Below are 15,051 nucleotides of genomic sequence, written 5' to 3' on the forward strand. Positions count from 1 at the left end.
ATCCAGCAAAGCTTTCATTTAGAATGGAAGGGAAGATAAAGTGCTTCTCAGATGAGGTCAAGTTAAAGGAATTCATCATCACCAAGCCCTTATTTTATGAAATGTTAAAGGGACTTATCTAAGAAAAAGAAGATCAAAAACAAGTATAGTAAAATGACAGCAAACTCACAATTATTAACAACCACACCTAAAGCAAAACCAAAAGAAACTAAGCAAACAACTAGAACAGGAACAGAACCACAGAAATGGAGATCACATGGAGGGTTAGCAACAGGGGAGTGGGAGGAGGAGAAAGGGGGAAAAGGTACAGAGAATAAGTAGCATAGACGGTAGGGAGAAAATAGACAGTGGGAGGGCAAGAATAGTATGGGAAATGTAGAAACTAAAGAACTTACGATACATGGACATGAACTAAAGGGGGGGAATGTGGGTAAGAGGGGCTGTGCAGGGTGAAGGGGGGAAATGGGACAACTGTAGTAGCATAATCAATAAAATATATTAAAAAAAGAAAAAGGCAGAATGTTAACAATGAACACTTTCACCATATTTCACTCATTTTTTATATGTGCATTAGCATATCATTTAACATGTCTAGTCTAAAAATGTTTCCAATAAAATTTTTTAAAGAAAAAAAAAAAATAGCTTGCCCTAGCTGATGTGGCTCAGTGGATTGAGTGCCAGCCTGCAAACCGAAAGGTCACGGGTTCGATTCCCAGTCAGGGTACACGCCTGGGTTGTGCACCAGATCCCCAGTTGTGGCCGTGTGCAAGACGACTGGATTCTCCCTCCCTCCCCCTTGCTCTAAAAATGAATAAATAAAATTAAAAAAAAAACAGTTTTAGGTAACTTGGTGAAAACTAGTTTTATTTCCCTTCATCTAAGGTCAACCAGCACAGTGGAAGAGTAAACACCATTTTTTTAAAGATTTTACTTATTTCTAGAGAAAGGGGAAGGGAGAGAGAAAAAGGGAAAGAAATATCCATGTGTGGTTGCCTCTTGCATGCCCCCTACTGGGGACCTGGCCTGCAACCCAAGCACGTGCCCTGACTGGGAATCAAACTGGTGACCCTTTGGTTCGCAGGCCTAGGGTACATCCACTGAGCTACACCAGCCAGGGCTCCACACCATTTTCAGTAGTACGTATGATGCTCCTGGACATCAGTGCTTCTCCAGGGCTGCAGGGGCAGAGACCCAGACCTGTGCCCAGTCTGCAGCAGCAACAAAGGGGCGACAGTCAGTACCTGCCCGAGCCAGGGCACACGGGGGCACCGTCCATGAATGACCACAAATAGGTTTCATTAGTTTTATTTCTGTGAGCTTTCAATTGTCCCTCACAAATTAGATTTTGTTACAACCGGATTTAGTAGAAACAGGAATATCAAGGTCACTATTTTCTGAAACATTTGACAAAAAAGGGAAGGGTACAATGACTGAGAATGCATAAAAGACCGTTAGAAAAATCCCTAAACAAAAGCTAAATCATCATTCACTTTCATTCTAAGTGGTAACGGGTTTTATTACAATTCGCTGGTATTAAGTTTCTTGCTTCAGGTTATAAATCTCTCCCTAAATATCACTGATCCTTGGCAACGGGGTAAAGGGATGAACTCAGCAGCACTGTATGACATTCCATAGAAAAACGGAGAATAACTTTGTGTGAGGGTGATGATGGCGACAATCGGCAGCCGAAAGTCGCCGACTTCCTAATTACCAAAAGCATATACAATTTTAGTCTAGAAAAATAAGTCGATTTTATAAAATTCAGCTTTCAGGTCGAAAAGCACCCCCTTGAACAGGTACAAAGATACTGACAAACAGTCCCTAAAAATCTCACTTTTTGATGAAAAACATGCCCTATAGTTACTGAGTGTGGTCAGGACTGGGACTCTTCAAAAGCAGGAGACACGCGTGCCCTCAGCTGCTGGCCAGGGACTGGTGGATGGGCGGCTGGAAGCAGCGCACGTGCTCCACGGGCGTGCTCTCCCCGTCGCCCGACTTCAGGTACTTGTCCAAGATGGCGATGATCTCGTCGTTCAGAATCTGGAATTTGCGAATTCTCTCCACCATCTTCTTCAAAGGCTGCAACAGATAAAAGGAGGTGTTTTTCTCTTGAAACATACATTGACTCTCACCCTGACCGTTGTGGCTCAGTGGGTTGTGCATCATCCCACAAACCAAAAGGTCACCGGTTCGATTCCCAGGCAGGGCACATGCCTGCGTTGAGGGTTTGGTCTCTGGTTAGGAGCATGCAGGAGGCAACCACACACAGATTTCTCTCCCTCTCTTTCTCCCTCCCTACTCTGTCTCTCTAAAAAGAAATTAACAATCTTTAAAAAACCCACAAAACTTCATAAGTAAAGGTGCTCATTATCACCAAGCCCTTATTATGTGAAATGTTAAAGGGATTTATCTAAGAAAAAGATAAAAAATATGGACAGTAAAATGACAACTCACAATTATTAACCACCACACCTGAACCAAAACCAAAAACAAACTAAGCAAACAACTAGAACAGGAACAGAATCACACAAATGGAGATCACATGGGGGAGTACCAGTGGGGGAGGGGAGGAGAAGGGGAAAAGGTACAGAGAATAAGTAGCACAGATGGTAGGTAGAAAATAGACAGGGGCAGTTAGGAATAGTATAGGAACTGTAGAAACCAGGGAACTTATATGTATGACCCATGGACATGAACTAAAGAGGGGGGAATGCCAGTGGGAGGGCGTGTGCAGGACAGAGGGGAATAAAGGGGAATAAATGGGACAACTGTAATAGCATAATCAATAAAATATACACATATATTTTAAAGATTTATTTATTTATTTTTAGAGAAGGAAGGGAGGGGGGAGAGAGACATCAATGTGCGGTTGCTGGGGGTCATGGCCGGCAACTCAGGCATGCACCCTGACTGGGAATCGAACCTGTGACACTTTGGTTTGCAGCCCGCACTCAATCCACTGAGCTACGCCAGCCAGGGCAATAAAATATATTTTTAAAAAAGAAAAAATTCAGTGGAAAACAGTTTCCACCAAGATTTGAAGAACAAAATTGAAGGTTTTTTTACCCTTCAGTTTTATTCATTTATTCATTAAGACTTTATTCATTTATTTGTAGAGAAAGGGGAAGGGAGAGAGGAAGAGAGGAAGAGAAAGAGAAACATCAGTGTGTGGTTGTCTCTTGTGCACCCCCTATTGGGGGGAGGGGACCTGGACTACAACCTAAGCATGTGCCTTGAGTGGGAATCAAAACGCCGACCCTTTGGTTCACAGGCGGGCACTCAACCCACTGAGCCACACCAGCCAGGGAACCACAATGAACTTTCAAACGTAAACGAATGATTTCCAATAGTCAAAACAGCAGATTAGATGGTGCTGAAGCAAATTAGTTAAGCAAGTGGGAAGCAGGATGGCCCCTCAAAGATGTACTCGTCCCAAATCCCTGGAACCTGAACATGTTACCTCCCAAGGCAAAGGGACTTTGTCAACACAGCTGAAGCTACACTTTCAAATAGGGAGCTCGCCCAGGAGTGTGTGGTGGGCGCGCTCTCATCCTGACCACAGAGCCCACCCCAGCTGGGGGCGGGGCCTTGGAAGACCTGACAGACACAACAGGGCCTTGCCCGCGGTGGCCAGAGCGGCCACGTGCAAAGCATGAGAAGGGGTCTGGGCCAAATAGCCAGCAAGGAAGCGGGGACCCCAGTCCTCCAGCCTGGAGAATGAGTCCAGCCAACCACCTGCAAAAGCCTGGAGCAGATCCATCCCCGGGGCTGCAGAAGGGAGCACAAGCCCCGGGACTCACTGATTTGGTCCCCGTGACACTGAGCAGAGGCCCCAGCTTAGCCCTGCTGTGCCGGGACTTCTGGGAGATAGTAGATGGGTGTTGTTTTAAACCACTAAGTCCGTGGCAATGCGTTCACGGCAGCCACAGAAACTAATAGGGGAAAGAAAGGTCAGGAGGTCAGAATACCAGGGTGCCACGTACATCCAGGAGAAGTCCCAAAAGGACAGAATAGAGAGAATGGAAGAAAGGCTGAAATGTTTGAACAGATACTGGCTGAGTGTCTTCTAGAATTACAAAGAATCCATAAAACGCCCCAGCTGGGTGCCTCAGTTGGTTAGAGTGTTGTCCCAACACACCAAGGTTGTGGGTTCAATCTCCACTCAGGGCACATAGAAGAATCAACTAATAAGTGCATGAATAAATGGAACAAAAAATCAATGTTTTTTTCTCTCTCTCAAATCAATTTAGAAAAGTAATTCATAAGATGACAAAGACAAAAATATCTAAAGAGCAGTCAGAAATCACCCTTGGACTACCACAAAGGCCTGGACACTGGAAGAGAAGGCCAATGACCTGAAAATGTGGATTCTATGAAGCTCCAAAGTAGAACTAGAGAATCAAGTACCTTGAACTAGACCTCAGTAACTTGAAAGGAAAATAAAACAGAACACTTAGTATTTTAACTGCCCGGACTGCTTTACTTACCAATATTTATATTCATTTTGGGAATGAAAAGAAAGCTTCACATTATGCACTAAACACATTCTCTGAGCCCTGGCTGGCATGGCTCAGTGGATTGAGTGCTGGCCTGTGAACCACAGGGTCGCCGGTTCGATTCCCAATCAGGGCCCACGCCTGGGTTTCGGGCCAGGCCCCCAGTAAGGGGGTGCACCAGAGGAACACACACAGTGATGTTCCTCTCCTTTCTTTCTCCCTCCTTACCTACCCCCTCTCTAAAAATAAATAAAACCTTAAAAAAAAAATTCCCTGAGAAATAAGCTGTAATACGTATGCTGCAAAGCATGCTTTTCTGTGACACATCCGTCTAGGACACAGCTCTTCCACGTACCACATTTTTGATAATCTCGTCTTTGCCGTCGTGTTTCTGCACCTTGAGTAGGTGGTAGCAGAAATCCAGCACCGCGAAGCGCCGCTGCTGCCCGAGCAGGACGATGATCATGCAGCCAGCCCAGTGCAGCCCGTCTCCGAAGCACTGCCTGCGGGCGAGAACCCGGGGCGGAGGGGGCGCTCAGCGGGCGTCCCTTCGCCAGTCCGCCTCCCAACACGTCCGGGTCCACGCTGGCTGCTGGGAACGGGCCACAGGGGACCACGGGGCAGCTGGAATGTGTCCCTGTTTTTGGTGAGTCCCCCTTTTGGGTTCCTGTTGCAGCCCCACTTCCTATTTTTAGATCACGGACCCTCCACAGAGGAGTTCCTGAGGCTGTGGACCCAGTTGGAGAAACGCACACCGACGGTCCGTTTGTGGGGGTGACGCTCGGAAGCCGAGCCTGGCATCGCGTCCCACGCATCTAGTAAGAACCTCCACGTTCCAGGAAGTAGCTTTAGTTCTATTTCTAGTAAGTTCTATCAAGATCCTGCACACGAAGTAGCTGGAAAGCAGCTCAGCCAACGTCCAGGCAGTTTTCAGCGGAGCTCAGCCTCGTGTGTTAAGCCCACGCCAGCGCCCTCTTCCCCGCCCCTTGGGCATGCACTTACTCGACCGTGAATTCGTGGGTCCCCACGGGGATGCAGTACACGAACTGCATGGCGCTCCACAGCCGGTGGAACTCGACGCACTCGTCCACGTGCATGACGCCGTTGCTGGGCAGAGGCCCGCGCCAGATGGGGTCGTCCAGGAAGGTCCGGATCCGCGTCAGGATGACCTCGAACATGGACAGGCCGCAGCAGAGGCGCTCCTTGGTCAGCAGGTCGCCCTCTCTTGCGATGGCGATTTGCTGCAGGGAGGTCGGCTCGTGTCACAGGGCCACGGCCCCGGGGGCTGGGGACTGAAACCTAATGTCCCAAGATTTGCTTCTGACTGGGAAAGGATCTGAGCTTGCAGAGGAGGATTTTCAGAAGCATCAACAAAATAAGTATGTTGGCTATTGCCTGTATGTCTTTCAAGCTTAAATATAATGCACGGTCAAGGACAACTATCAAGGACGGCTGCTATTAGCTGAAGTGGTTTCCACTCCAGGGGACATTTGGCAATGTGTGAGGGTGTGGCTGGTTGTCACAGCTTGGGGTGGGTCTGGTGGCATCCAACAGGCAGAGGCTAGCCCACAATTCATAGGAGAGCCCCCACAGCAAAAAATTATCTGCTGAGATTCAGAATGGTGGAGCTTCCCTGCCCTCAGCACCTGCCTCCTGGGCCTCCCACACTCTGTTCTTAAAAACCCACAAAAAAGCCTCCTCCGTGAGGGACGGGCCACAGAAAACACAAGTGGCATTACTGCATCCATCTCACAGGGCACTTTCCACGGGGCAGCTCATTTGGAATGCCCAGCCATGCTCTGACCAGGTGTAGACACGGGTCTGAGCAGGGCGCCCGCCTGCCTCCCCGATGCCCCCGGTCTGGGCCGCTGCCCCACCCGTGGCCTGACGCGGACCCTGAGCGCGTGTTACCTGAGGGGTCCCCAGTCTCTCAATCAGAGGGACAAGGTGCAGGGGGGCGTACTTGGATTCCAGCCTTTTCATTTTGGCATCGAGTCTCTCTCCCTCTGTGGTGGAAAAAGGCATTTTACACTCTGTCTTTTGTATGGAAAACAGTAATAAAAGTTACGTTTTCTATATAAAAAAAGAGACTATTAGTGTAACATGTTATTTATAGATTCTCTCTGAAAATTCATTTATAGGACTGGCTCATTGTATATTTTAATTCAAAGCGACAGAACTGATTTTCTGGCCCACACTCACTTCTGAAAACTCACTCACTTTGGGGCACACACACAGGACGCCACACACAGATCACACACCATAGACTTGTACCCCTGAAACCTGTATGACCACATTAACACAGGTCACCTCAATAAATGTAATTAAAAAAGCAAAAAGACATTTACTGAAAATTCTGAACCTAACAGAAAGACAAGAGCCGTACCGCGAATCCTCTGCATTTTCTAACTCCGGCCTCTCTGGGTTCCTGCCCAGCACCCCCTACCCATCTGTTCTGAAGCATATCAGACACACCCCACCACTGCAGCCCTGAATGTTTTGGTTTCCCACTGTTATTTAGATCCATTGTATTACCAATCACCCCCGCTTATGGCTGAACAGGCGCAGGCTCAAAGAAATTGGCTTTATTCACATCGACACATGCCCGGCACAGAGAGCAGGCTCACCTTTCACATGCACCCTCGGCAGAATGTTCTGGAAGGGGGCCGCGTGCAGCAGGTCACACACTTCTTCCAAAGACTGGGACGAAGGACGAGAAAGCCATGTTAGGAAGTTACCTCATGACATGGATGGACAGAGCCACCTGGGGCTGGCGGCCAGGCCCCGCTGACCCCGGCACAAGAGTAGAGTGACCTGTGCGGTCAGTCCACTGACACACGGGGTTTTCCGCTGACATGCGCAGATCAGACTTGAGTTAAGGCCACTGCCGTGGATGGGGACCCGTGTGTGAGGAGGGACAATGGTTGTTATCTGTGGATTTCCTACCGAGTGGGAGGTCAGCACCAAAAACCACCCGCTGTGCCAGTTAGGGGGAAATAAAGCATCACGGTGCACAGAACGCTCTGAGGTGATGGAAACGGTCTTTATTCTGCCTGCTGGGGCTACTGCCAGCCACAGGGACTTGGAATGTGGCCAGTGCCCCTAAGAAACTGAATGTGTTTGTTTAATCCTCACCCAAGGATATATTTATCGATTTTAGAGAGAGAGGAAGAAAGAGGGAAAGAGAAACACTGATGTGAGAGAGAAACATCCATCAGCTGCCTCTCCACACACCCTGAGCAGGAATCGAACCCACAACCTTTCAGTGTGTGGGATGATGCTCCAACATACTGAGCCACACTGTTTAGGGCGGATCACCAACTCTTTTAAAAAGGCCTAAAAACCCTACACAACACCCACTCTCCAGGATAATGTAATGTAGAGAAAGTTTACCTCCAATGTCACAGGGGATACGGAACTCCTAAACACCTGCCGTGAACCCCAAGAGAAGCAACAGCAGGGCATCCAGTTGGATTCCCAGTCAGGGCACACACCTGGGTTGTGGGCCAGGCCCCCAGTAGGGGGCGTGCGAGAGGCAACCATACAATATTTTTCTCCCTCTTTTTCTCCTTCCCTTCCCCTCTCTAAAAATAAATAAATAAGCCCTGGCTGGTGTAGCTCAGTGGACTGAGTGCGGGCTGCGAACCAAAGGGTCGCCAGTTCGATTCCCAGTCTAGGGCACATGCCTGGGTTGTAGGCCAGGTCCCCAGTGAGGCCATGTGAGAGGCAACCACACATTGATGTTTCTCTCCCTCTCTTTCTCCCTCCCTTCCTCTCTCTCTAAAAAAATAAAATCTTTAACAAAAAAATAAAATCTTTTTAAAAAAGTAGTGAGCAGGGTATAGCTCCAGAGCCTGAGGCTCCTCAAGCTCAAGGAAGGGCCCCTAGGACTGCGGGGCATGGAGTATGGGGAGGGCGCAAGATGTGAACGAGCTCAGTGCCTCTGGCAGTCTCAGAATTGCACAGTAATCAAATCACTACACAGAAACCGCTGACAAGCAGTCAGATGCATACTGACGGGCAGGCAGTCCCTCTGATCTCCCCAGAGATGATGCAGAGCTAAGACGTCCTGTGCCCATCACACGCGTGCCCCGCCGTCACCGAACGTGAGCCTAGGACGCTACAGGAGACGGGCAGGTGCGCTGGTGAATCACTCATCGTGAAATGGGGAAACACCTTGAAAGAGTCTTAAAAAAAAAAAACTCACTGAAGCCGAACGCAGCCTCTAACCATAACACCAGCTGGTGCACTGACACAGATGGGTTCCTAGAACACTCACCTAGTGGGGGAGGCATGTACTGCAAGGGGCCTGTCCTGAGAACATAAGTCTGGGTTTTTTGGGTCCCTCTTCATATGTCACACATGTGAGTGTGGCTGTAGCCAATACTACTTATTAAAAAAGTTTTTATAATGCTCACACAGTAACTCATTCTTAAAGGAATTACACTGCATTTTTGTTTTTTAGATTTAAGAAACAAATTCGAATGAAAGTCTCAGAGGTCATGAAGAGAAATGGTGCTTTCCTGCCCTCCCCCGCCATTAAATAGCCCCAATGGATCAAGCCTCTCAAAAGGGCTTTCTGGCCCTGGCTGGTGAGGCTCAGAGCACTGAGTGCCGGCCTGCAAACCAAAAAGTCACTGGTTCAATTCCCAGTGAGGGCACATGCCTGGGTTGCAGGCCAGGTCCCCAGTAGGGGGCGTGCAAGAGGCAACCACACATTAATGTTTCTCTCCTTCTCTTTCTCCCTCCCTTCTCCTCTTTAAAAATAAATAAATCTTAAAAAAAAAACCCTTACAAAAAGGGGAGTCTTCTGTTTCCACCCACGGGGCTGACAAGTTCGGGGCAGGGCTGGATGGGTTGGGGCTGGGGCAGGGCTGGGCTGGCACTCACCAGACTCTGCTCGATGAGCAGGCAGAACAGCACGGCGTTGCCCACTTCCCGCAGGTTCTGGAAGCACACCGTCTTCAGCTCCGCGTACTCAACGATGTCCTTCAGCTGGTGGTGGAAGAACTCCAGGATGCCTGTGGTGGCGGAGAGTAAGCGGCAGGGGCGGCCACCTCATCTGCCACGGAAATGGCCATAGGTCCCCAGACACCAGCACCCTCCCTGCGATGGCGGTCTGTGCAGCCCCCGGGCCTGGCCCTTGGCTCCAGAGCCTCTTTCTCCATCAACCTGCATCTTCTGAGGAGGCAGCAATCAGGAGAATAAATGAGAAAGCCCACACCGTCATCTCCCGCAGAGACAGAAAAGGTATTCGGTCAAATTCCGCACCTCTCACAGACACAGACAGGAATGCACTTAATCTGGTAAAGGACACTGGCAAAAAAGAGCCTGCAGGTGGCGCCAGACTCAGGGATGAGACCTGCATACTTCCCCCCTGAGCTCCAAGGCAAGACATTGCATGTGCATCACAGTCCTGGAGTCCTGGACTTTGCAATAAGGCACGAAAAGACAAAAGGCATGGAAACTGGAAAGAAAATCGCTATTCCCTAAACTGACCACGAATCCCGTCAATGCTGTTGAAAACCCCTAAGCTGAGACCAGAATTTTTAAGGTCACAAAGAAGACCTGCAACAGTCAAAAGAGCCCTGAGAACAGCAAAGGTAAAGATTTAAGAGGTTTCAAACCCTTCATCCCAACAGGTCAGGCCCGAGTGCCATTCTGCAATGACCTGGAGCCCCACCGGCCTGAGGATCCCCCACCAAATGCAGCCCTCATTTCGTGCTCCACCCACCTCACACGCCCCCAGCTGTCAGCATCCTCCCGGCGAGTACAGACTCTCAGCGGAGGGCACGCCCCCTGATGATGTCATCCCCTGACGAGCACCTGTGAGCGGTGCAGTGACGTGGCTTTCCCCCACGGCAGTGCTCAGGGGCCAGGGCGCACCAGCCCTCACCGGGATGGCAGCTGGGTGACAGATGTGATGAGCAACCCCCGCCCACAGCTCTGAATGTGCCCTAAATGATTTCATTTTCAACATTTAACATTTACGCTTTTACTTTTCCTGTCTAGTCGGGCCAGGTGTACTGGCTTTAGTATACCAACGTGACTCAGCTCCTTTCCCACAGTGAGCTGAAGTCAGACACCCCTAAGCAAGGCCCCTCCGGGGTCACTTCCCTTCCCACATGGTTGCCTCGCCACCTCCTCCCACACCCAGGACAGCCGCCCTGGCTGGCTGCCCGTCAGAATAGGTCTCATGGGTGACCAAGTGTGGGCCCAAGTCCAGCTCCCAAGAAAGTATTATCCAATAAGAGACAAGGGCACGTTTGTCTAGAGAAAAGTCTGCTGCGGTATCACGACAGCCCCAAACTGGCTTGTCAGCGAACAGGGGCCTGGCTCCCCAAGGGCACACCCGCCCGAGGGCCTCCAGTGCACAGGCTGTGGCCAGGGGGGCCATCTGAGGAGCAGTGTCCCTCCTGGGCGCCCGTTCTGGTCCCATTAAGCCCAGCAGGGCAAGTGGACCCAGCACTCAAACTCGCTGCCCCTCCTTAGTTGGAGATCTTTTTTTTAAGTCCTCACCTGAGGATTTATTGATTTGAAGAACAGAGGAAGGAAAAGAGAAACACTGGTAGGTTGCTTCCCACATGTGCTCTAACTGGGGATTAAACCTGCAGCCTTCTGGTGCACTGGAAGACATTCCCCCCAACTGAGCCACCCGGCAGGGGCCCCCTGGGGGCTGATCTTTAAGGTCCTGGTGTTGTAGGGGACCTGAGGGATTTCAGGGTTCAGAGCCCTGTCACCCAGCAAGACTAACGGATACTTCTCCGCCTGGCTTCCTCCCCCCTAAACGGCAACTCCAACACCCCTCCGGCACACGCAGTTTGTTCTCCTGGAGACAATGAGCTCTGGGTGTGCCCCTCCCCCCACCCGGGAAAAGCAGGTGGATTCCGATCTGAAATTGCCCAGGATTTCCCTCCCTGTGGTCTGCGGGGTGCCGCTGCGCCGCCCCGGGCTCCCGCAGCGGGGCGCCCGCACTCACCCGGGGAGCCGTACTCGTGCCGGGGCAGGCGGCAGATCTTGGGCATCACCTCCATCAGCGTCTTCACGTACTGCAGGATCGTGCCTTGCAGCTGCGGGGACACGGGCTGCGTCAGCCACCCACCGGTGCCCCTGTCGTGGAGGCGCTGGCCGACCACAGGGCTTTGTGGAAAGGGGTCTGTCTGTCCATAAAGCGCAGGGTATAGGGCAGGACCGAGACTCCTCTGGGCTGGGAAAGGAAACCCCAAACCACACCAGGGTGACCCTGGCTGGCACCGCCAAGTGCACATTGAGACACACCCCCTTTAGGGAGGGGCGTGGCCAGGGTGCTGGCGGGGGGCGGGGCTCTGCCGAAGGAACGTCTTGGCAGCGCTGGTTCTGGGTTCCGCTGGGTGGGGAGCCGCTCCAACACCAGGCCGATCACCTTGTGCACCCGCCACCTTCCACGGGGCCACAGGTTTGGGGCAGAGGCCCCCGCCGGGGTCCCAGCAAGGCCCCGGTCGGTTAGGGGGTCACGGCTGTATCAAAGGACCCAACTCCTCTGTATTCTAATGGACGTTTGGTCCTGACCGATGTGGTTGAAGATTTTGTCATCTTTGTCTAGAATTCTGTCAGCTTCTGCGTTACCGATCCCATCACCTCCCTGCTGGGTCGCTAGTTTAATGATATGGCCAGAAATTCAGCTTCAAGCTTTCTCTCGACTGGCTTGTGAATTATAGAAAGACATAAAACTCTCTATTTGGCAAAAAGAAAAAACTCTAAGGAAAAGGAGGGCTAAGGCAAAAAGAAAGACGATTAAAATAATGAAAAAGATTCAAGATTGAGATTTTATATACTTCTCTCAGTTAAACAGAAATAACTTATGTAAACTAAATCCACGATGGCCAATAAATATCTTCCTTCCGTTCTTCCCCTATTTAAAAAAGACTTAAGGAAAAGGCTTGTACACAGAACTCCTGACCTCAGTTTGACGTTGGACAGGTGAGTGTCTGTCTGTCCTTCACTCCCAACTGAACCCCTGCACCCACGACAGGGGCGAGCCCCTCAGCCACCTCTTGGGGACAGTGGCGTCCAGAGTCCTCTGGCCCGGCTGTGACCCCGCCACCCTCACAGCTCCCCACTCCTCGTGGCCCACTCGCCCCAGCTTCAGAGCTTCTTTGAAATCTGTGCTTTCAGAAGGATCGCATTGCAAGAACGGCAACAAAACCTTCGCAGAACAGTCCCCTCGCGGCCATGCACCAGCTGACCCTCGAAGTCCTTCCTCAGGTTTCCCTTTCGGCTTCCATCCTGAGACCACACCTTTGTTTATTATTCCAGAGCACAGTTGCTCCAACGCAATGGTCCTTTACAAATGGGTGCAAGGGACAGTACTTCTGCATATAAAGAGCAACATTCTCTCTTTTTTAGATCTTATTGATTTATTGATAGAGAGAGGAGGAGGGAGAGAGGGAGCAAAATGTTGATGTTAGAAACATCCATCGGTTGCCTCTTGCACACACCCCAAACCCAGGACCTGGTCCGCAACCCACACATGTGCCCTGACCGGGAATCGAACCAGCAACCTTTCACTTTGCAAAAGGCCCGACTGAGCCACACCCACTCAGGGCTAAAGGGCAATTATTCTCTCACAAGAAAGCTATGTTTAGGTATATAACTTTTTCTATGAAAGAGTTGAAATAATGTGGGCCTATTCCTTTCAATTCAGAAAGATGGGGGAGAAATCAAACTACAGATGGTCAGAAGTATTTAGAGTCCAAAGGAACAGTTCAGACATTCTGGCTTGTTCCACCCTGGTGAATTCAAGGCCATGTGAGACACTGTGGTTTATGAGAAGAAAACAGAGTCCTGGCTGGGTATCTTAGCTGGTTAAAACAGTCTTCCAGTCCCCAAGGTTGTGGGTTCAATTCCCAGTCAGGACACATATAAGAATCAACCATGAATGCATGGAACAACAAATTGATGTTTCTTTCTCCCTTCCTTTCTCTATCTAAAATCAATAAATGAAAAAAAACGTGGCTAAAAAAATATATATTTGATTCTTTTTCTCAAGATTTTATTTATGCACTCTTTGCCTCTCACACACCCCCAACTGGAGACCTGGCGCGCAACCCAGGCATGTGCCCTGACTGGGAATCGAACCAGTGACCCTTTGGTTCCCAGGCTAGCACTCAATCCACTAAGGCACACCATCCAGGATGAAGTTTGATTTTTATCCAATTTCTGGCACAGAGCTCAAAACCCCCACATTTCCTATGTTAAGAGAGTCTCTGAGGGGGCTTGTTACATTCTGAGGCAGCTTTGGGAGGCACCCAGGTCGTGCTGAGGTTGCCAGGACTGAGGTCAGAGGGTTCTAGAACCCTCAGTCTTGCCCCAGACTTCAGGGGAGGATGAGTCAGTCACCAGCAGCCAATGATGTAAACAGCCATAAAACTATGCAATGCAGCCAAGAGCTTTCGGCTGGGGGACAAGATCCTTCCCTGTGCCACCGTGCGAGGCCCCAAACCGCGCGGGGAGAGGAACTCCTCATTGAGGACTGTGCCCTGGGCACCTCTTTAAAAAAAAATTGTAGAGTGAGGGGAAGGGAAGGAGAAAGAGAGGGAGAGAAACATCAATGTGTGGTTGCCTCTCACGCACCCCCTACTGGGGACCTGGCCCACAACTCAGGCATGTGCCGTGACCGGGAATCAAACCAGCAACCTTTCTGTTTGCAAGCTGATGCTCAATCCACTGAGCCACACCAGTCAGGGCCTTTAATGTCCTTTAATGCGCTGGTCATCTAGGGAGGGACCTAGTCTCTTGAATTCTGTTAGCCGCTCTAGCAAATTAATCCAACCTGAGGAGGGGATTGTAGAGCCTCTGATGTATAGCCAGTCGGCCAGGGGCACAGGGGACAGCCCCGACTTATAGCTGGCGTCCAGGGGGGCCCAGGAGGAGAGCAGACACTTGTGGGATCTGATGCCATCAGGCAGACAGTGTCAGAACCGAGCTGAACACAGGATGCCCAGCTGGCCTCCAAGAGCTGCTCAGAAGAGGGGGACACCCCTCCCCACACCGGAACTGGGTGCAGAACCCCTCGCCGAGTGAAGGAAATACACCCGCGGGAGACATACCAGGCTCTTGACGACCTTCAGCAGCTCCTCCATGACCACGGCGATGCCCTGGTAGCCGAGCAGCCGGCAGATGACCTGGAAATGCGGAGGCCCCACGAAGTTCCGGTAGCTGCCATAAATGCTCGAGTAGGCCAGGTTCAGCGCCTAGGGGACAGAGAACACATGTACCTCATGGACTCTTGAGTTTACAAGGCGGCCCTACACAAGGTGCATTCAACACACAGCACCCTTAGGTGGGGGAAGAGATGTCGCCCACAGAATCTGCTAGGCTGCCCTTATTAGCACCGACATGTTCAAGCTGAAGACAGGAAAACCAATCTCGCTAAGACAGAAAAAATAAAATTGGTTTTCCAATGGTTACTGAACTGCCCCTTCTACAGATGCCACTTGGAGGTCCTGGAATGACAAATGAATACATCTTAGTGCCCTGCTGCTGGGGACACACACGAGCACACACCCCTAATAAG

The 15,051-nt window shown here is 50.5% G+C and overlaps 1 protein-coding gene across 2 annotated transcripts in view; it reads right to left on the reverse strand.

Annotated features, from left to right (window-relative positions):
* Window positions 1–1,289: 1,289 nt before the first annotated feature.
* CYFIP1 (cytoplasmic FMR1 interacting protein 1) overlaps window positions 1,290–15,051 on the reverse strand; it is a 92,037-nt gene continuing 78,275 nt past the window's right edge. For both annotated transcript variants that reach the window (XM_045824945.1, XM_045824944.1), the window contains exons 24-31: window positions 14,585–14,728; window positions 11,476–11,566; window positions 9,387–9,517; window positions 7,124–7,196; window positions 6,408–6,502; window positions 5,499–5,737; window positions 4,852–4,999; window positions 1,290–2,079 (exon numbers count right to left, since the gene is read on the reverse strand). In XM_045824945.1, coding sequence (XP_045680901.1) covers window positions 1,915–2,079; window positions 4,852–4,999; window positions 5,499–5,737; window positions 6,408–6,502; window positions 7,124–7,196; window positions 9,387–9,517; window positions 11,476–11,566; window positions 14,585–14,728 — 1,086 coding nt within the window. In that variant the 3' untranslated portion in view covers window positions 1,290–1,914. The remainder of the gene's footprint in view (window positions 2,080–4,851; window positions 5,000–5,498; window positions 5,738–6,407; window positions 6,503–7,123; window positions 7,197–9,386; window positions 9,518–11,475; window positions 11,567–14,584; window positions 14,729–15,051) is intronic.

This window comes from Phyllostomus hastatus, unplaced genomic scaffold (assembly GCF_019186645.2).
Source record: "Phyllostomus hastatus isolate PE091 unplaced genomic scaffold, TTU_PhHast_1.1 phas_scaffold_555, whole genome shotgun sequence".
Lineage (NCBI taxonomy): Eukaryota > Metazoa > Chordata > Mammalia > Chiroptera > Phyllostomidae > Phyllostomus > Phyllostomus hastatus.